At 34.2% G+C, this 21,115-nt stretch overlaps 1 protein-coding gene across 8 annotated transcripts in view; it reads left to right on the forward strand.

The window, feature by feature from the left end:
* COG5 (component of oligomeric golgi complex 5) overlaps nucleotides 1-21,115 on the forward strand; it is a 282,724-nt gene that overhangs the window by 110,342 nt on the left and 151,267 nt on the right. For 6 of the 8 annotated variants that reach the window (XM_065883739.1, XM_065883732.1, XM_065883735.1 and 3 more), the window contains exon 7: nucleotides 20,600-20,730. The exons of the other annotated variants lie outside the window; for them this stretch is intronic. In XM_065883739.1, coding sequence (XP_065739811.1) covers nucleotides 20,600-20,730 — 131 coding nt within the window. The remainder of the gene's footprint in view (nucleotides 1-20,599; nucleotides 20,731-21,115) is intronic. 8 annotated transcript variants of the gene reach the window in all.

Below are 21,115 nucleotides of genomic sequence, written 5' to 3' on the forward strand. Positions count from 1 at the left end.
GGGCTTTGAGGGAAGAATCTTATGTGCCTCTCCCCTGCTTATGGTGGCTTGTGGCAATTCTTAGTGTTCTTTGGCTTGTGGAAGCATCACCCTGATCTTTCCTTCATTCTCACATAGCACTCTCACTGTGTGTTGGTGACTATGTCTAAATTTCCCCTTTTTGTAAGAACATCAATCATGTTGGATTAGGGACTTCATTTAAAATAATTATCTCTGAAACTAGACAAGGTTATATTCTGAGGTACTGGGGGTTAGGACTTCAATATATGAATTTGAGTGGGGGAGCATAATTCAACCTTTAACACATACTAAGCACTATGTGACTGTTAGTAATCACTGTTGTTATTCTGTTAACTAGCTGTATTATGACTTTGCAATGTGCTGCATCTATAATAGATGCATATTAATAGATAAATAATAAATGGAATCATACAATACGTACTTTTTTTTGGGTCTGGATTAGAGAGTAAATATTCTTAGTGGAAACTTTAATTCTGTAAATCTTAGTAATTACCATTGATAAGCTTCATGTTGTTTCTTCACATAAGGACTCTTCATAGTATGTTTTTTAAGAAAAATTTTCATGTAGCCATACGATGTTTCTTGTGCTTTTTTAGTAAAATTTGGATATAGAATAAAAACTAATGTGGCTAGAAATTGTAATATCCATGTCCTATGTATAGAGAGAGGGAGAGGGAGACGGAGAGGGAGATTTTATTGCTTCTACAGTCATAGATATTTATTTAATTGGTACTGTTCATACAAGAATAAGATGTACGGATATATATCTTCCTTGTTCTTTACATTATTGCTTCTTGCTGCTTTATACTATATAAATGATTCTTTATTGAGATTTTTAAAGGGTAAACAAAAGAGTTCTATCAGTGGATTTAGGTGGTTTTGTTTCTTTTAGTGTTGTACGTAAACCAGCATGACGTAGTTACTGTGTTTTCCTAAGTGTGTTCCATGAGTGCTAGTCATATTAGATCTTCTGCAATTTCAGGGGAAAAAAATGAGAGAGAAATAGATTTGGGAGATATGATATATTATATACCTCTTTTGGATGATTCTGTGCTTATTAATAGTTCTGAGGAGTACTGTAGTAAAGAAACCAACTTTATTTTGTGTTTAACCCAGCATTTCCTAAATTTATCGTAACACCTACTAATATACTGAAGTCAATGTCCACTAAACATTTAATCTTTCCTAGTGCCAGGACCCCAGAGAAGCAGTCCCTCTTGTATCTATAATTAGGAATTATATCAATATAATTGTTTTCAGCTGGGACAAAAACCTTTTACTGTGTAAGCTTATTGTTAAACTTTTTGGTTAGGAGGACTGCCTGGATTATAATTCTGTTTTGTAGTTTGTCAGCAAAGCTATAATATAAATGTTTTGAAGGTAGGATTGGTGTCTGTTGTCTATGTATATAGGCAGTACCTAGCATATGGGAGGCATTTAGATGGCTGTTTGAGGGAAAAAACCAAAGTTGTACAGATCCTCTTGGTGTCTTTCATAAGTATGATTAAGAGGGAAAATGATTTTGTTGTTGTCATTGAATAAGCCCTATAATTATGTTGGAATGTATTTCTGTTATAGTTTTTCTTCACTAAAAAGAACAGCTTTATTGAGGTATAATTGACATAAAATAACCTGCGCATGTTTAACGTGTACCATTTGATAGATTTTGACATATTTATATGCTGAGAAACCATCAATACAATCAAGGGAACAATCATATTCGTCACTTCCAAAAGTTTCCTTATAAGGCTTCCCACCCTCTCTGAAATCCCTTCCCATCCCCAGGGAACCACTGACCTCCATTCTAACTTGCATTTTCTAACATTTTATAAATAGAATCATACAGTATGTACACTTCTTTGGTCTGGTTTCCTTCACACAGCATAATTATTTGACAGTCATCTATATTGTTTGTGGGGTGAAGTTATTCATAATATTCCTTTTTTAACCTTTTAATATTGGTAGTTTCTTTAGAATGATGTTAGCTCTCTCAGTCCTGATATTTGGCAATTTGTATGTTCTTTTTTATTACTCATTTTAGCTAAAGGTTTTCAATTTTACTTATCTTCTAAAAGAACCAGCTTTTGGTTTTGTTGATACTCTCTAAAGTTTTAAGTAAGATTTCTACTTTGTTCTTTATTAGTTACTTTATTCTGCTTGTTTGAGGTTTTGTTTGTTCTTACTTTCCTAGTTTTTTAAGTTGGAAGCAGAGTTCATCTGTTTAAAAACTTTCTTCTTTTCTAATCCAGGTCTTCACTGCTATAAATATCTATCCAATTATTGCTTTGGCTATATCCTGCAAACCTTGCCTTATTGTGTTGTCATTATCATTTAGTTTAATATAGCTTCTCATTTCTTTTTTGATTTCCCCTTTGATCGTGAGTTTTTTTAAAGAAGTTGTTTTATTTTGAATATTTAGAATTTTCTAGGAATCTTTGTTTTTGACTTCTAACTATTCCACTCTGTTCAAAAAACATACTTTGTATGAACTGAATCATTTTAAATCTGTTGAAACTTGATTCAGGCCCAGAATGTTGTATTTGGCAAGTAGTCTTTGTACCCTTGAAAAGAATGTGTGTTGTTCTGTAGGTATCAATTGGGTCAAGTTGGTTAATAGTCTTGTTCAGATCTAATTCTTTGATTATCTTCTTGTACTATGAGCTCTTGATAGAGAGATGTTGTAATCTCTCACTGTATTTTTCAGTTTGGCTATTTCTCCTTGCAGTTCTGTCAGTTTCTTGCCAGATATTTTGAATCTCCTTTATTAGGTGCATAAAATTTAAGATTATATTCTCTTGATGATTTGACCCTTTTGTTGTCATTAAGTGAAACCTCCTCTCCTTGCTATGATCCTTTGCCTTGAAATCTACTTTTTAAAAGTTGTACTAATATAGCCCTGGTGGTTTTGATTTGTATATCTGGTGTGTATATAAATGTAAACATATATATGTTAGCTTATATTAGCTTTAGGTATTAGCTTTATATATCTCTTTTTCTTTCTTTTATTGAAGTATAGTTGATTTACAATATTGTGTTAGATTCAGATGAACAGCATAGAGATTAATTTTTTTTGTTTGTTTGCATGTTTCAGATTATATTCTGTTATAGGTTATTACAGGATATTGGGTAAAATTTCCTATGCTATGCAGTAAATCCTTGTTGCTTACTTATTTTAGGTATAGTAATGTGTATCTGTTAATCCCATACTCCTCAATTTGTCCCTCCTCCCCTACCTCTGCCCTTTGGTAACCATAAGTTTGTTTTCTATGTCTTTAGTGTTACTATTTTGTATATAGATTCATTTGTATTATTTATTAGAATCCGTATGTTAGTGATATCATAATAATATTTGTCTTTGATTTATTTCACTAAGGATAATTTTCTCTAGGTCTATCCATGTTGCTGCAAATGGCAATATTCCTTTTTATAGCTGAGTAATATTTTATGCGTATATATATAAATTATACACATACACATATATGCCACATATTCTTAAGCTGGTTTTCTATTGCTGGGCACTTGGGTTGCTTCCATGCCTTGGCTGTTATAAATAGTGCTGCTATGAATATTGGGGTGCATGCATCTTTTTGAATTAGAGTTTTTGCTTTTTCTGGATATAAACCCAGGAATGGGATAGGTGGATCATAGGTAGTTCTATTTTTAGTTTTTTAAGGAACCTCCATACTATTTTCCATAATGGTTGCACCAACTTACCTTCCCACAAATGATTTATGAGGGTTCCCTTTTCTCCACATCCTCTCCAGCATTTATTATTTGTAGACTTTTTGACGATAGCCATTCTGACTGGTGTGGGGTGATACCTCATCACAGTTTTGATTTGCATTTCTCTAATAATGAGTGATGTTGAGCATCTTCCATCTGCCTATTGGCCATCTGTATGTCTTCTTTGGAGAAACGTCTCTTTAGGTCTCCTGCCCATTTTTTGATTGGGTTGTATGATTTTTTAGATATTGAGTTGTATGAGCTATTAGTATATTTTGGATATTAATCCTTTGTCAGTTGCATCGTTTGCAGGTTTTTCTTCCAGTCCGTAGGTTGTCTTTTCATTTCGTTTCCTTTGCTGTACAAAAGCTTTTAGGTTTGACTAGGTCCCATTTGTTTATTTTTTATTTTATTTCTTTTGCCTTGGGGGACTGACATATGAAAATATTGCTATGATTTATGTCAAAGAATATCTTGCCTACGTTTTCTGTTCTTTTCTAGGAGTTTTATAGTGTCATGTCTTACATTTAGGTCTTTAAACCATTTTGAGTTTATTTTTGTATATGGTGTGAGGGAATGTTCTAATCTCATTGATTTACATGTAGCTGTCCAGCTTTGCCAACACCACTTGTTGAAGAGACTCTTCTCCGTTGAATATTTTTCTTCTTTTGTCATAGATAAATTAACTGTGGGTGTGTGGGTTTATTTCTGGGCTCTGTATTCTATTCCTTTGATCTATGTGTCTGTTTTTGTGCCAGTACCATGCTGTTTGATCCTGTAGCTTTGCAGTATAGTCTGAAGTCTGGAAGCGTTATTCCACTCTTTGTTCTTTCTTCTCAGGATTGCTTTGCAAGTCTGGGTCTTCTGTGGTTCCATGTAAATTTTAGGATTATTTGTTCTAGTTCTGTAAAAAATATGTCCTGGTTATTTTGGTGGGGATTGCATTAAATCTGTAGATTGCCTTGTGTAGTATGGCCATTTTTAACAATATTAATTCTTCCAATCCAAGAGCATGGGATATTTTCCCATTTTTTGGAATCATCTTCAATTTCCTTTATCAGTGCTTTATAGTTTTCAGTGTATGGGTCTTTCGCTTCCTTGGTAAAGTTTATTCCTAGGATTTTTTTTTCACAATTTTAAATGGGTGTGTTTTTTAACTTTCACTTTCTGATATTTCAGTTTTAGTGTATAGAAATGCAACAGATTTCTGTATACTAATCTTGTATTCTGCTACCTTGATGAGTTCATTTATTAGTTCTAACAGTTTTTGTGTGGAGACTTTAGGGTTCTCTATATACAATATCATGTCATCTGCAAGTAGTAACAGTTTTACTTCTTCCTTTCCAATTTGGATTCCTTTTATTTGTTTTTCTTCTCTGATTGCTGTGGCTAGGACTTCCAATACTATGTTGAGTAGAAGAAGTGAGAATAGATGTCTTTGTCTTGTTCCTGAATTTAGCAGGAAGGCTTTCAGCTTTTCACCATTGAGTATTATGTTGGCTGTAGGTTGGTTGTAAATGACCTTTACTCTGCTGAGATATGTTCCCTTTCTTCCCACTTTGGTGAATGTTTTTATCATGAATGGATGTTGATTTTTGTCAAATGCTTTTCCTGCATCTATTGAGATGATCATGTGGTTTTTGTCTTTTTGTTAATGTTCTGAATCACCCTGATTTGCATATGGTGAACATTCTTGTGACCCTGGAATAAATACAACTTGATTATGGTGTATGATCCTTTTTATGTATTGTTGGATTCAGTTTGCTAATATTTTGTTGAGGATTTTTGCATCTATATCCATCAGAGATACAGGCCTGTAATTTTACTTTTTTGGAATGTCTTTGTCTGGTTTTGGTATCAGGGTGATGGTGGCCTCAGTAACTTCGGGAGTGTTCCCTCCTTTCAATTTTTTGGAATAGTTTTGAGAAGGATAGGTGTAAGTTCTTATTTATGTGTTTGATAGAATTCCCCAGTGAAGCCATCCAGTCCTGGACTTTGTTTGCAGGGAGTTTGTTTGTTTGTTTGTTTTTACAGATTCTACCTCACTTTTAGTGATTGGTCTGTTCACATTATCTGTTTCTTCTTGACTCAGTGTTTGAAGGCTGCATGTTTCTAGAACCTTTCCATTTCTTCCAGCTTGTCCAATTTATTGGCATACAGCTGTTCATAGTATTCTCTTATGATATTTTGTATCAGTGGTATTAGTTGTTATTTTTCCTCTTTCTTATTTTATTTGGGTTCTCTCTCTTCTTAGTGAGCCTGGCTAGAGGTTTGTCAATTTTATGTATCTTTTCAAAAAACCAGCTTTTGTTTTTATTGATCTTTTCTACTCTTTTTTTTTTTTTTTTTTTGCGGTATGCGGGCCTCTCACTGTTGTGGCCTCTCCCGTAGTGGAGCACAGGCTCCAGATGTGCAGGCTCAGCGGCCATGGCTCACGGGCCTAGCCGCTCCGCGGCATGTGGGATCTTCCCGGACCAGGGCACGAACCCGCGTCCCCTGCATCAGCAGGTGGACTCTCAACCACTGTGCCACCAGGGAAGCCCCTCTACTCTTTTTTGATCTCTGTTTTATTTCCTTTCTGATCTTTATTATTTCCTTCCTTCTGCTGAATTTGGGCTTTGTTTGTTTTCTGATTCTTTTAGATGGTAAGTTAGGTTATTTATTTGTGATTTTTCTTGTTTCTTGAGGAAGGCCTGAATTGCTCTGAACTTCTCTCTTAGAACTGCTTTTGCTGTGTCCCATGGATTTTGTACAATTGTGTTTTCATTTTCATTTTTCTTAAGGTATTTTCTGATTTCTTCTTTGATTTCATCGTTGACCCATTGGTTTTTTTTAGTAATGTACAGTTTAGTCTCCACGTGTTTGTTCTTTCCTTGTTTTTCTTGCTGTAGTTGATTTCTAATTTCATACCATTGTGGTCAGAAAAGGTGCTTGAAATAATTTCTATCCTCTAAAATTTGTTGAGGCTTGTTTTCTGACCTAGTATGTGATCTATCCTAGAGAATGTTCTATGCATGCTTGAGAAAAATGTATATTCTGCTTTTTTTGGATGTTGTGTCCTGGACATATCAATGAAATCCAACTTATCTATTATGTCATTTAGGACCTCTGTTGCCTTATTGATTTTCTGCCTGGATATCCATTGATGCCAGTGGAGTGTTAAAGTCTCCTACTGTTATTGTATTATTGTCAGTTTCTCCTTTTATGTCTGTTAGTATTTGCCTTATAGATTTAGGGGCTCTATATTGGGTGCATATATGTCAATGAGTGTAATATCCTCTTCTTGTATTGATCCCTTTCTTACTCTATAGTACTCTTCTTTGTCTTTCTTTATAGCCTTTGTTTTAAAGTCTGTTTTGTCTGATATGAGTATTGCTTCCCCACTTTCTTGTTTCCATTTGCATGAAATATCTTTTTCCATCCCCTGACTTTCAGTCTGTGCATGTCTTTCGCCTGAAGTGAGTCTTTTGTAGGCAGAATATTCCAGGCTCTTTTTTTTTTAATCCAATCTGCTGCTCTGTGACTTTTGATCAGAGCATTTATTCTATTGATATTTAAAGTAATTGTTAATAGGTATGTATTTATTGCCATTTTAAGCCTTGTTTTCCAGCTGTTTCTGTAGTTCTTCTTTGTTCATTTCTTCTTCTTTTCATTTTTCCTTTTGTATTTTGATGATTTCTTTTGTAGTGTGCTTGAGTTCCTTTTTTGTTTGTTTTGTGAATCTTTTGTACGTTTTTGATTTGTTGTTACCATGGAGTTCAAGTACGTTGATCCGTAACTAAATCAGTTTGTTTTAAACTGATAGTCATTCAAGTTCAAACACATTCTAAAAGACCTACATTTTTATATTCCCCTCCCCCAAATTTTGTGACTTTTATGTCCTTTTTTTAAGTCTTCATGCTTATCCTTTTACTTTTCATTGTAGTTACAATCACTTTTACAGTCTTTTTTTTTTACTGTGTACTGGCTTATTTAAGTGATTTTTCATTCCTTACTATATTTGCCTTTTCCTATTGTGATTTTCCCTCTTCTATAGGTTCTTGTCTATTTTCTATTTAGAGAAGATGCTTTTGTATTTCTTTTAGGGTAGGTTTAGTATTGCTGAATTTTCTTAGTTTTTGCTCGTCTGAGAAATTCTTTGTCTCTCCTTTTGTTCTAAATGATAATCTTGGGACTTCCCCGGTGGTCCAGTGGTTAAGGCTCTGTGTTTCCACTGCAGGGAGCGTGAGGTCTATCCCTGGTCAGGGAACTAAGATCCCGTGTGCTGTGCATGGCATGGCAAAAAAAGAAAAGAAAAGATAATCTTGCTGGGTAGAGTATCCTAGGTAGAAGGCTTTTCCCTTTCAGGACTTTGAATATATCATGCCACTGTCTTCTCGCTTGCAAAGTTTTTGCAGAGAAGTCAGCTGACAGCCTTATGGGGGGGTTCCCTTGTAAAGGACTCTTTTTCTCTTGCTGTCTTTAGAATCCTTTCTTTATTTTTCACTTTTGCCATTTTAATTATGATACAGCTTGTTGTGAGTCTGTTTTGACTCATCTTGTTTGGGACCCTCTGCACTTCCTGTACCTGGATATCTGTTTCCTTCTTTACTGTTGGGATGTTTCCAGCCATAATTTCTTTAAATACATTTTTGATCCTCCCTTCTTCTTCTGGAACCCCTATTATGCATAGCTTGGCATTTATGTCATCCCATAGATCTCACACATTGCTTTCTTTTTTTTTTTCCATTTGTGTTTCTGTCTGCTATTCTGACTGTGTGATTTCCATTATTCTATCTTACAGATAGATCACTTATTTATTTGTTTGTTTGTTTGTTTTGTCTGCACCATATAGCTTGTAGGATCTTACTTCCCCAACCAGGGTTTGAACCCCAAGGGCCATGGCAGTGAAAGTGCCATGTCCTAACCACTGGACCACCAGGGAATTCCCCACTTATGTTCTTTTATGTCATTTATTTGGCTGTTCATTACTTCTAGATTGCTTTTTATCTTGGAAATTGAATTATCTATCTTTGATTGTTTCATCTTTGTAGTTTCTAGTTCCTTGTTACAGTGATCTGCGTTTCCATCGATAATCTTTCTTAATTCAGTTAGCATTTTTATTACCACCTTTTTGAACTCATGGTCTGGTAGACTGGTGAGCTCTGTTTTATTATCTGTTTTTTCAGGGTATATCTCTTACTCTTTTAATTGGGAGTAGTTCCTTTGCCTTTTCATTTTACTTAAGTTTCTGTCTCAGTGAATTTAGGAGGAACAGTTATCTATCGTGGTCTTGAAGAGGTGTTTTTATGAGGGAGCTTTCTGTGTAGACGTGTATGTCCAGTGTCTTTGGTGCGAGGGCTAGTTTTGATAGAGACACCAGTCATGTCCTTCCTCAAGGTGTGCTGGTTGTTATCACCTTGATAGGGAAGGGGTGTGGTTGATGTTAGGGGATCTAAAACCTGTGAAGTGGGATGTCCCCTCTGCTTTGTGGCTCTCACCATCCTGTCAAGTGCAGGTTCTGCTTCCCAGTTGTTGGAGTAGAAGCTCTGAGAATCAGGCTGGATCATGTTCCTTTCCCCTTTAGTGCCTGTCCTGCTCCAAAGGAGCAAGTGAAGCAAGTAAAGCCCCTTCACTCACAGAGAGTCTTAAGTACCACCTGTGTGTAGGTGTCTGTGGCTCTGTTCACATGCAGCCCACGTTTGCATCCCTTCCCCTGTTGTATTCGTCCCAGATCTAGTTCAGGCCTTTGGTGTGGAGTGGGCAGGGCTGGAGAGTTCTCTAGGCTGGGACTGGGGTTTCAGGCATTGTGACTGCAGGCATTGAGATGGCCGTGCTACTGCCAGAGATCTAGATTGCCTCGGTGGCTGTCTTCTCCCAAGACCTATCTGCCCCAGATCCCGTGCTAAGGTGCAATGTGGAGTGTGGTGGGGACTGGAGCATTCACTCTGGTGGGAGATGAACCATGGCATGTTTGCAGCACCACCTAAGCGTGCATTGACCGTAGCCGCCACCCGCCCCACCTGGATCACATCCCAGGCCCCCCCACCCGGCCCCACCACCTGTCTGTGCGTAGCTAGACCAGGGCCCGGTTGGCTGAGATCTTGTACCAAGCTGTGGTATGGTAGGGCTGAGGTGTTTGCCTCGTCCGGATTAGGGGGTGTGGCAAGGCAGCAGCCTCCAGTGCAAGGCTCTCTCTGTCCTGACTCTTGGCAAGCCATCATGTGCCTGCTCCTTGTGAGTAGAGTCTAGGCATCTCCAGCCCTTCATCTGTCCCAGGGACCTCCCAGCAGCCAAGGGGGGTTGTCCTCCTCTGTGCAGGACCTTGGGACTCTGATTCCCAGATTGTGGCCTGTCCTGCTTGCTCCCCAGGGTGGGTGAGTGCCTGTGTGGACCTTTTCTTCCTCTCAGATCCCTCTCACGGGTGGGAGTCTCAGCCCTGTGCCTTTTTCTGTCCTACCCAGTTACGTGGAGATCTTTCTTACAGCTTTGGTGGTATAGGAGTTCTTTTGCCAGTTTCCACTTAGTTTTCTGTGAGAATTGTTCCACCTGTATAGTATTTTTGCTATGTTTTTGTAGGGGTCGTGGTGAGCTACACATCCTCCTAGTCCACCATCTTGATAATAATCCAGCTTTATATATCGTTTTCTGTCTTTTCCCTTTTAACTTATTTGTGTCTTCATGTTTTTCATGAGTTTTTTAATAGACTGTCTATAGTCCTTTTTTTAATTCAGTTTTATAATCTCTGCATCATATTTAGGATGTTTAGGCAGTTTAGATTTCATTGCATTATTGATGTGATTATATTTAATGCTACCAGCTTGCTATTTATATTCCGTTTGTATCATCTTTTCATTGCTTCTCATTTTCTCTTTTGCTTTCTTTTGGAGTGTTTTTGATGACTACGGTTTACCTCATTGTTGGCTTGTTAGCTGTAAAGCTGTTTGTGTTAGGTTTATTTGTTACTTTAGGTTTTTATAATAAACATATTTAAATTATCAAAGTTTATTTTCCATGTATTCTAAGAGGAAACTCCTCTTGGTCATGATGTATTATTATTTTTATATTTTACTAGATCCTATTTGCTAAAATTTGGTGAGGATTTTTGCATCTGTGCTTTTAAGGGAGATGGTTCTGTAGTTTTGTTTGTTTGCTAATGTCTTTGTTTTTTTAGTAGGTAATCAGATTTGCTAATATTTTGAGGATTTCTGTGTCTATGCTCTTGAGAGAGAATGTAGCTTTTTTTTTTTGATCTAGTTTTGAGAAGTGTTCCTTCTTCCATTGTGTAGTATTGGATTGTTTCTTTTTTCCATGATAGTGCAGCCATCTGGGTTTGTAGATTTCTAATTCAGAATGTTTTGAATTACAAATTCAATTTCTTTAATAGTTATATTTTCAGGTCATCTTGTATGAGTTCTGATCATTTCTTCTAAGTTGTAAAGCTATTCAAAGTATTCCATTATACTTCTAATACTGTGAGTTCTGTAGTGGTATCATGTTTTTCACTCCTGTAATTGGTAATTTGTCTTCTATGCTTTTTTCTTTCTTGGTCTTTCTGGGGGTTTATTAATTTTATTGATACTTGCAAAGAGTCTACTTTTGGTTTGATTGGTTTTTTGTTATTTTTGTTTTCAATTTCATTGATTTTCTGATATCTTTTTTAGTCCCTTTCTTCAGCTTGTTTTGGGTTTATTTTGCTTTTTTTCTATTTTCTTGAGGCAATAGCTTGCATTATTGAGACCTTTTTTTCCCTAATAACACATCTTTTTCTAAGAATGCATCTAGTGTTATTAAATTTCTTCCAACTCCTGCCTTGGTTGAATCCCACAGATTTCGATGTTGTTTTTTCATCTTCATTCAGTTCAATATTTCTAAAAAAATTTCCTTTGAGATCTTTTGTGATCCACTGATTATCTGGAAATGTGTTGTTTAATTTTGAAATGTTTAGAAAATTTATAGGTATTTTTCTATTGCTGATTCTTAGTTTGATTCTATTATGATCAATTGAATTGTATGATTTCATTTCTTTTAAATGTAAGTTGTTTGTTTTGTGACCTAGGACATCCTCTGTCTTGGTTAATGTTCTGTGTGTAGTTGAACAGAATGTATATTCTGTTTTTGTTGGGTGGTCATTTTTTCTATTCCTTGTTGATTTTATCTAGTGCTTCTCAGTTGTTGAGGGAGGGGTATTGACTCCTGGTTAGATAATGTTTGGAAGGTAGGCACTAAATATAGCATCTGAATTATCTTCCTGGAGGGGAAAAAGGTTGGTTTTATATAAATCCATGTTTTAAAATTATAATGTCATAGCAACAGCACCATGGTTAGAAAGTCAAGGGAAGGGGGAAAAAAACACAAAACCCAACTGTGCCCAAAGGAAAGATAGAAAATACACTGTCTTCTTCTTTTTTTCTGTATTTATCTATGGCCCTGGGTAATTTTTTTGTGCTCGCTGGAAAAAAGATTAAGACTTAGGAAAGGAAAACTAATCCCCTTTTTTAATAGTAAGGTTTTTCCCCACCCTAAAGTGAGAGCCGGAAAAAAAAATAAGGCTTTTGATGCTAAATTTTCACAAAGCTTTGAAGAACAAGCTCAGCCCTGAGACTCTGGACTTGAAGTATAAAGATTTCACACAAAGGAGTTTACTTAAGCCTGAGGCTTATTTTGTGCATAGTTTAAGCAGTAGTATCAACTAAGGATTGGTTAGAAAAGTACAAATTTTACCTTTATGCTTTTTGAGTTTTTTTTTTTTTTGTAATACTAAACTCCTAAAGATTATGTTTTTCAAGGCCCTTATCCCTTCCTCCCTCCATTAAAAAAAAAGGGGGGGTTAGTAACTAATACCCCATTTATGAAAATAAGAAACTACTTACATGCTTTTGGTGGTTTGCAAAACGTTCTTCATACATATTATCTCATTTGATCCATACAACCCTGTGTGATTTGTAACACAGGTTTTTTATTGTTTACTTATGGAATCTCAGAAAGGTTAAGTGATTTTTCTCAGGTCATAAAATTGAGTAGAATAAAGTTCAGGTATTCTCATTCCTAACTCAGCCTTCTTTCTGTGATATTCTGCCTTTGAAAGGATATACCTGTTTTCTTGAATAGAATTGACTTTAAGTAAATGATATTTTTATTGATGTTATAAGTACTCCAGTAATCATGTACTATTATATTTTACGTAAGGATAAATTTCAAAGATTATTAGAAAGCTTTAATAGATTTTCAAACGTTGACTTAATCCTGAATTTTCTCTTACATGAACTTGTTTTTTAATGTTCGTTTGATTAGTTGCCCACTGATAACTATAAATTCTTTATATGTTTTTAATGGTAATACCTTTAAGTGTTTAATTTACTTCAAATTATTTTTATTCTTTTTCTGATTTTATTTTTTCATTAGAAGACGTTAGAAAATGTATGTATTAGTAGTTGTGAAATTTGTCTTATAGTTTGTTTGGTTAAGGAATTATTTTCCCCCGTAGTGGGAATAAGTATTTTTTATTGTTTAAATTTTTTTTCTATGATTGGTTTTATATATTGTGAGATGCTTTTTAAAAATAATTTTTCCTATTTGTTTAGTTATATTTTGGTTATTATATATTAAAACCTTACCCTTTTAAACCCGTTATTTTGTTCTCGATTCTCTATGTCATTTTAACTTTTGTGCAAATACCACATTACTTTTTTAAAAGTTTGGTTTATAATTTCACTATGTTTTCATTTATTTTATACATTATTGAAAGCACTGCAATTTTACAGAAACATTTTTCTTGAAGATATTTTTTCCTATAGGCTGTTTTCTCATCAGATTCAAGATATCTACTTGAATATGATTAAAGTATGTCAAATATAAACAAACATTTTACACCTAGAATAAGGAAATGAAAATCAGTATGTATATGTAGTTGTCATTGAAGTTTTCTTGGGGTTTTTGACTTTTACTTTTTCTCTAACTTTATGTGTTTTCTAAGGTTTCTTTAGTGAAACAGTTTTTTTGTTTGTTTTTTTTTAATGAGCTGGGAGGGGAATTTTTAAAATAACCCTATCTTAGACTTAGCCATTTGTTACAAATAACAAATAAGTATTCTGTGATGATGATCATGTTGTTGTTTTTATGATGATGGTGATGATGATACCTTCAGTAACTGGACACTTAGATCTCGTTGATTGGGTGAATTAATTTTATCAATATTGTAACTGTGGCATCCATGTTGTTTGGTGATGTTTTGTGGTGGTGGTTTGTTTTGTCTTCATTTACATTTGTTATTGAGCTCAGTATTGTCTAGGAGCTGTGTTTTTATAAAACATATGATAAGGTGGCAAGGAAGATTGATGTTGCCGAACAAGTTAAAATGTAGTCGTTGTGATAAGCCCTGATCTTACAATATTATTTATTTTGATTTAAGGTAAACTTTTTGTTGAATGGGTTCTACAATGACAGCTTTGCTCTCCAGATTATTATTCATCAGTTCGCCAGATAACCCTTTATAAATCATAGACTTACATTTTGCTGTTTGCTTTTGTAAAAGACAGGCTTTAGTCTGAAGTTTATAAATAATCAGGGCTGTGTAGAAAAATCAGATGTGGAGCTTTTAGATAATATAATTGTATGAATGTATTCTGGAAATGGCCTTAGGAAGTAATGTATAAATAAATAACTAAAAATGAACAAACCAACAGACTGGGAAAATACTCATAGCAAATATGATAGGTAAACAGTGAATAATATCGTATAATTAATATAAAGTGATATAAAAATGATAGGGAGTAAAAATGATGTAGAGATTATCAAAAGGAGATACAGATAGTAAAAGTTATTCAGCCTCATCATTTAAAAATTCATGTCAGACCCTCAATAAGAACATACTTCTAGCAGTGTATAAAATATTCAACACAGGAATAACATCCAGTGCTATCCATGGTTAAGTAACTCCCATAGATTATTAGGAAAATGTTTAAAGTAGTATAGTCATTTTGAAAAGTAGTTTGATAATTTGTATCAATAAGCTTAAAATTGTTACTTTGATCTGGTAATTCTGCTTTGTTTCCCAAGGAAATAATTATAGATATTTAAAATTCTTAGATGTATTTATGATAAATAATTATTCCATTTAGGCAGATGGTTAAGTAATTTTTGTTCATTTATTTGATGAAATACTGTCAGAAACATTTATAAGTACTATCACAGTATGGGTGAATGCTTATAACATTGTTAATAAAGAAGACATTGTAAATAAGTATAATTACAGATAAAAACATAAACAAAATAACTCGTGGGTAGTTTAAAAAGTAGGGTAAGAATTTAAAGGAATATAGTAGATACAAACAAGATTTTGAGTATTTTAGGAATATCTGAAGGTTGCTTGAGATTTCTCTGAGGCGCTTATCTGCATTGTGTTCTTTGCAAAGTCAGTGTGTAGGAGGGAGTCACTTTCTTCAGTGTAGCCAGCTGCCCAGTCCCTGTATGTCAATTTTTGCTTTTTCTGCTCTTTCTCACATAAATATCTAGGGGGAGGATATATGCTGTTTTGGAACTACTTGAGAATTTGAAGATTCACAAATTTGTCAGACATATTCACATATATTCCAATAATCCACTTGGCAGTTGTTGCCTCTGTGTTGTGGGTTATATAATTTCCCTTCTTTGAAGTATTTTTCTGATTTTCAAAAATGAGCATGATATTTTTAAAAGGAAAAGAAAAGCCTTTATTCAGTTACCAGTTAATAATCCTAGCATGAAACTCTTTTTCATTAGACAGCGTATTCTGTTTTTCCTACAGTGGCTCATATGCCATTAATCCCATCTAGCGTTTGTACTTCTTATCTCTAGAAGTTCGACTTGTGCCTTACTTTATTACCCATGTCTTTACTAACATGTTTAGTCTTTTCTGTTTTGAACACGTGAAATACAGTTATAACTCTTGTAATGTCCTTGTTTATAATACTATAATCTGTGCCATTGGTTCATACTTATTTAATATTTAATGGAAAAATATAAAAATGCAGAAACATTTTTAACATGTGTAAACTACAAATACTACCTACCAAGTTTAAGTTTTAGAATATTATAAGTGTGTGGTATCGCCTATCTCTATAACTTTTCTAAAGGTTGTTATTGTTTGTATGTGTCCCTAAATAATATATTGTTTAATTATACATGTCTTAATATAAATTACCTCTTGCTGTGTGTATTCTTCTGAAACTTGTTCTCCTTCCTTAACATTGTTATTGAGAGACGTCATTATTGATGTGTATACTTGTCATTGTTTGTTTTTACTCTTCTGTAGTAGTATTTTGAAGGAATATATTTTTGTTTATCTGTTCTCCAGTTGATGGTCATTTCAGTTATATACAGCTTTGTTTTGTTTTTTACAGTGCTTTTATGAACATTCTTGTATATGTCTTCCAATATACAAATATGAGAATTTCTCTGAGTTATGTGCCTAAGAGTGGCATATTTTGGTCATAGGGATATTCATATGAAATCTTATTAGATTATCCAAATTGATTTCCAAAGTGTTTTCTTCTCATTTACAATGTTTCTCTTTATATATATATATATATATATATATATATATATATATATATACATACACACACACACATACAACATATACATACATATATTTATATGTATGTATGTATTTACTGTTACAATTAACATTGTATAAAATATCTTTCCAAATATATTCACTTTTTTCTTCTTTTTAAATATTACTTATTTTAGAAAGAGAATCATTGATTTAGAGGATACAAATTTTTTATTAGTTAGCCACCTTACTTTAATTTTTATATTATTATTTTGACTTCCCATGTACTGTTTAATTTGGTTTTATTTGTTATGAAAGTATGTATGTATAACATATTCAAGTAGTTATCCAAAGTTTATTGTTAAAAATAGCAAGTCCCTGCCCTTTTTTCTGCCCCATTTACTTTTCCCTAGAGGCCACCATTTTCACCATTTTTGCTGATTCTTTTGATATTTAGCTCCATAGCTCTAAATCACCTGCCTGTATTTCCAATTCGTAAATTTTAACTTCTTTGGCTTCCCACTTTGAAGCATGAAGATTTAGTCTCCTTCATTTTTTCCAACTTCCAGCACCATCCCAACTTCACACCTGTACTCTTCCCTCATCTCTTTTATCCCCAATAAATAATGTAGTGCTAACATTATTGTGAAAAGTAAATGCATAGCTGAGTCACTTAGCACACTATAATTACTCTTCTTTTTGTTTTCTTTTCTGTAGAGGAAGGATGCTAGTAAAGGAAGAGGCAGTGAGGATTTTGAAATCTTAAGGGGAATTTGTATCACAAAGGAGGATTTGTGGAAGGAGATAACATTAGTCAACAGGAAGCAGTAGATTCCATGAATGGGAGAGAATATGATGAGAACGTTTATTCTGGTAGCCATGTGTAGTAACAACTAGAACATTGAAAGCCTATGAAAATGATTGCCATGTAATTTTTAAATTAAATTTAATTAATTAATTAATTTTATTTTTAATAAATGTATTTATTTATTTTTGGCTGCGTTGGGTCTTTGTTGCTGCCCACGGGCTTTTCTCTAGTAGCGGCGAGCCGGGGCTACTCTTCGTTGCGGTGCACGGGCTTCTCATTGCGGTGGCTTCTCTTGTTGCGGAGCACGGGCTCTAGGTGTGCGGGCTTCAGTAGCTGTGGCTTGTGGGCTCTAGAGTGCGGGCTCAGTAGTTGTGGCGCACGGGCTTAGTTGCTCCGCGGCATGTGGGATCTTCCCGGACCAGGGCTCGAACCCTTGTCCACTGCATTGGCAGGCAATTCTCAACCACTGCACCACCAGGGAAGCCCATGTATTTTAGTTATAAATAATTTTTATGCCGTTGAGGTTTAGTTTGAAGACTAAAGGGAAAAAAAAGGGCAATCCTAGGAAATAATGCAGTAATCAATCACTGAGATCAAGTGACTGCTTGGGGCAAAGTGTAAGAAGTTTATTCTAAACTTTTAGTAATTTGAGACCAGGGCAGTGAAAGTGGGGGAAATCAGAATGTATTTTTTAGTATCTTAAATTTCAAAATGGAGTACATTTGACCAAAAAAAAAAAAAAAAAAAATTTGTTTATCTTACCCATCCTCTTGAAAATTTTTTTTAATTTTTAAATTTAATTGTATTAAACATTTTATTGGAGTATAGTTGATTTACAGTGGTTCAGGTGTACAGCATAGTGATTCAGTTATACACATACATATATATATATATTCTTTTTCAGTTTCTTTTCCATTATAGGTTATTACAAGATATTGAATGTAGTTTCCTGCACTATACAGTAGCATCTTTTTATCTATTTTATATACAGTAGTGTGTATCTGTTAATCCCAAATTCCTAATTTATCCCCCCACTTTTCCCTTTGGTAACCATAAGTTTGTTTTCTATGTCTGTGAGTCTATTTTTGTTTTGGAAGTAAGTTCATTTGTATCTTTTTTTTAGATTCCACATATAAGGGATACCATGTGATATTTGTCTTTCTCTGTGTGACTTACTTCACTTAGTATGATAATCTCTACGTCCATATATGTTACTGCAAATGGCATTATTTCTTTTTTATGGCTGAAATTGTTTATATATACCACATCTTCTTTATCCATTCATCTGTTGACGGACGTTTAGGTTGCTTCCATGTCTTGGCTATTGTAAATAGTGCTTCTCTGAACATTGGGGTGGATCTGTCTTTTTGAATTAGAGTTTTTTCCGGATATATGCCCGGAGTGGAATTGCTGGGTCATATGATGAGTCTGTTTTTAGCTTTTTAAGTAATATCCATACGGTTCTTCATAGTGGCTGCACCAATTTACATTCCCACCAACAGTGTAGGAGGGTTCCCTTTTGTCCACACCCTCTCCAGCTTTTAATATTTGTAGACTTTTTGATGATAGCTATTCTGACTGGTGTGAGGTGATACATCATTGTGGTGCTGATTTGCATTTCTTTAATAATTAGTGGTGTTGAACATCTTTTCATGTGCCTGTTGGCCATGTGTATGTCTTCAGAGAAATGTCAGTTTAGGTCTTGATCATTACCACAACTTAGGTTAAACATAATTTTCTCAAAATTTTCTGAAAAGTAAAATTTAAAAATCAGATTAAAAAGATTTTCTCTGGGGCTTCCCTGGTGGCGCAGTGGTTGAGAGTCCGCCTGCCGATGCAGGGGACACGGGTTCGTGCCCCGGTCCGGGAGGATCCCACATGCCGCGGAGCGGCTGGGCCTGTGGGCCATGGCCGCTGGGCCTGCGCGTCCGGAGCCTGTGCTCCGCAACGGGAGAGGCCACAGCAGCAAGAGGCCCGCGTACCGCAAAAAAAAAAAAAAAGATTTTCTCTGGATTATAATCCACCCTACATTTACATGATAGATTGGTGTATAAAGTACTTTGGTATTCATGAATTTATTTTGATTCTGATGATAAGAGTTATGTAGGGTGTGAATTATAAATTATTGTCATTTTACAGATGAAAAAAATTGAGACTCAGGGTATATCACATGATTATGATCACCTAGTGAGTAAATTATGAGGCTGAATGTAAACTCAAATGATTTAAAGGCATTTTCAGTACTCTTCCCACTGTAGAAAGCTGTAAGTCCCTTTAGATAGACACATTTAAAAATGCTTATGGTTGAAGGACAGTTGGCAATAACCACTATTAGGTGTCCTTTACATTTTTTCCTTCTGTCCTCTAGTGTAGAACTAACTCTACTGTGTGCAGTCAGCAGATATTTGAGTGCTAAGTGGCTAGTTAGCATTGTACTGGATGCTTTAATGTAGTTTCACCTAGGCAGTGCGTTGTGACCCAGCTGAAGAAAAATATGACAATATGTAAGTGCTAGGGATATATTTTAAGACTTAAAATTTAAAAATTCTAATTAGAGAATATAGTGAAAAACACACTTGATATTCTGTTGAGTAACTGGAAAACAGTCATCTTCTATCTAAATCATTTTTGTTTTTTAGAAACAATTTTTCTTGTTAAAATAGAAAATACGTTTTTTAGAACTGCATCTAAGATGCATAATGTGAGTAATGCATCTTCATTTGTAGCATTTTAGTTACCTCAGATATGTCTAAGATTAAGCCATTAAATACATTTCTCAAAATCTAAATGTGCAGAGACAACTGTTGTTAACTTCTTGGTGGATACCTTTTCACACTTCTTGCTCTGTGCATATAATTCTCTAAAGTAGAATATGTATAATTCTATGAATAGAGTTATAATTCTGTAAACTAAATTCTATAATTCTCCTTATAGAAAATAAAGTTTATAGAATTATATAGTATATAATCATATTTTATATGTAATTATATAAATGGAGTTAAGTTCTTTGTGTAATTTTTTTCATTCAGTCATATCATGAAAATCCTTCAATGGAAGTAAGTAAATTAGGTCTATTGTGTGATCATGTAAAGTGCTAGCGTGCTAAAGTTTTTTCATAATTAATTTATCATTGTCCAGGTGGTGGACATTTGTTTCAAAAGTTTTGTTATTATAGAATAATTTTTAAAACTGTCCTGCAACTTGAGAAATTTCTAAGATCATCAGGATCTTTATTTATATTAAATTTGGCACACTTTTTTGGTAACTTGTTGACATTACTTTGAATTTATAATAATCATAATTCTACTCTTGCTTTACCAACTCTGTAATGTTTGGAACTTTTTGCTCCAGAGTAAAGTTACTTATTAAGTAGAAAATGTTTGGGTAACTATGTTTTTTAAAATACAGATTTTGAAAGGGAATAGTGTTCAACAGCAATTCTATAATATTTCAAAGAAGTTAGACATGATGTTTTGATACCTTGATATTTATTCAATATTGAAATATTTAAATGTGTGTATTTTTTTAAATAGATTATCTTTCTCAAGGAATAGATCTTGCTGGAATAGAAGTAATAGAAAATGATCTACTTTTTGTTGCGAGAGCTCGACTTGAAGTGGAAAATCAAGCTAAGCGCCTCCTGGAGCAGGGTGTGGAGACTCAGGTAATACAAATAATGTCACTTTTTTAATGTGAAAAATGTGTCATAATACAGATGAACATTTGATTTTGTGTTGAAAAAAGTAATGTATATCCTTATTTTTATCACTGAACAACTATGTCTACAATTTGAATTGGAGAGTAGGGCATAAAATAAGTACAAGGAAAATTTTTAAAATATATATTTACTTAATTCTACTGAAAATGGATTCTAAGATTTCTAATGTAAAATGTATATAATATGAAATATATTTTAATATAATGTGTATATGTAGATAGATAGTTAACAGATGTTGGGTAGGCTTCCTTTGTCCAAGTCACTGGTACTCATTTAAGCTTTTCAGCAACCCAGTAAGGATGGTATTACTGCTATTTCCATTTTACAAATG

The sequence above is a fragment of the Phocoena phocoena genome, chromosome 9 (assembly GCF_963924675.1).
Source record: "Phocoena phocoena chromosome 9, mPhoPho1.1, whole genome shotgun sequence".
NCBI classification, from domain to species: Eukaryota; Metazoa; Chordata; class Mammalia; order Artiodactyla; family Phocoenidae; genus Phocoena; species Phocoena phocoena.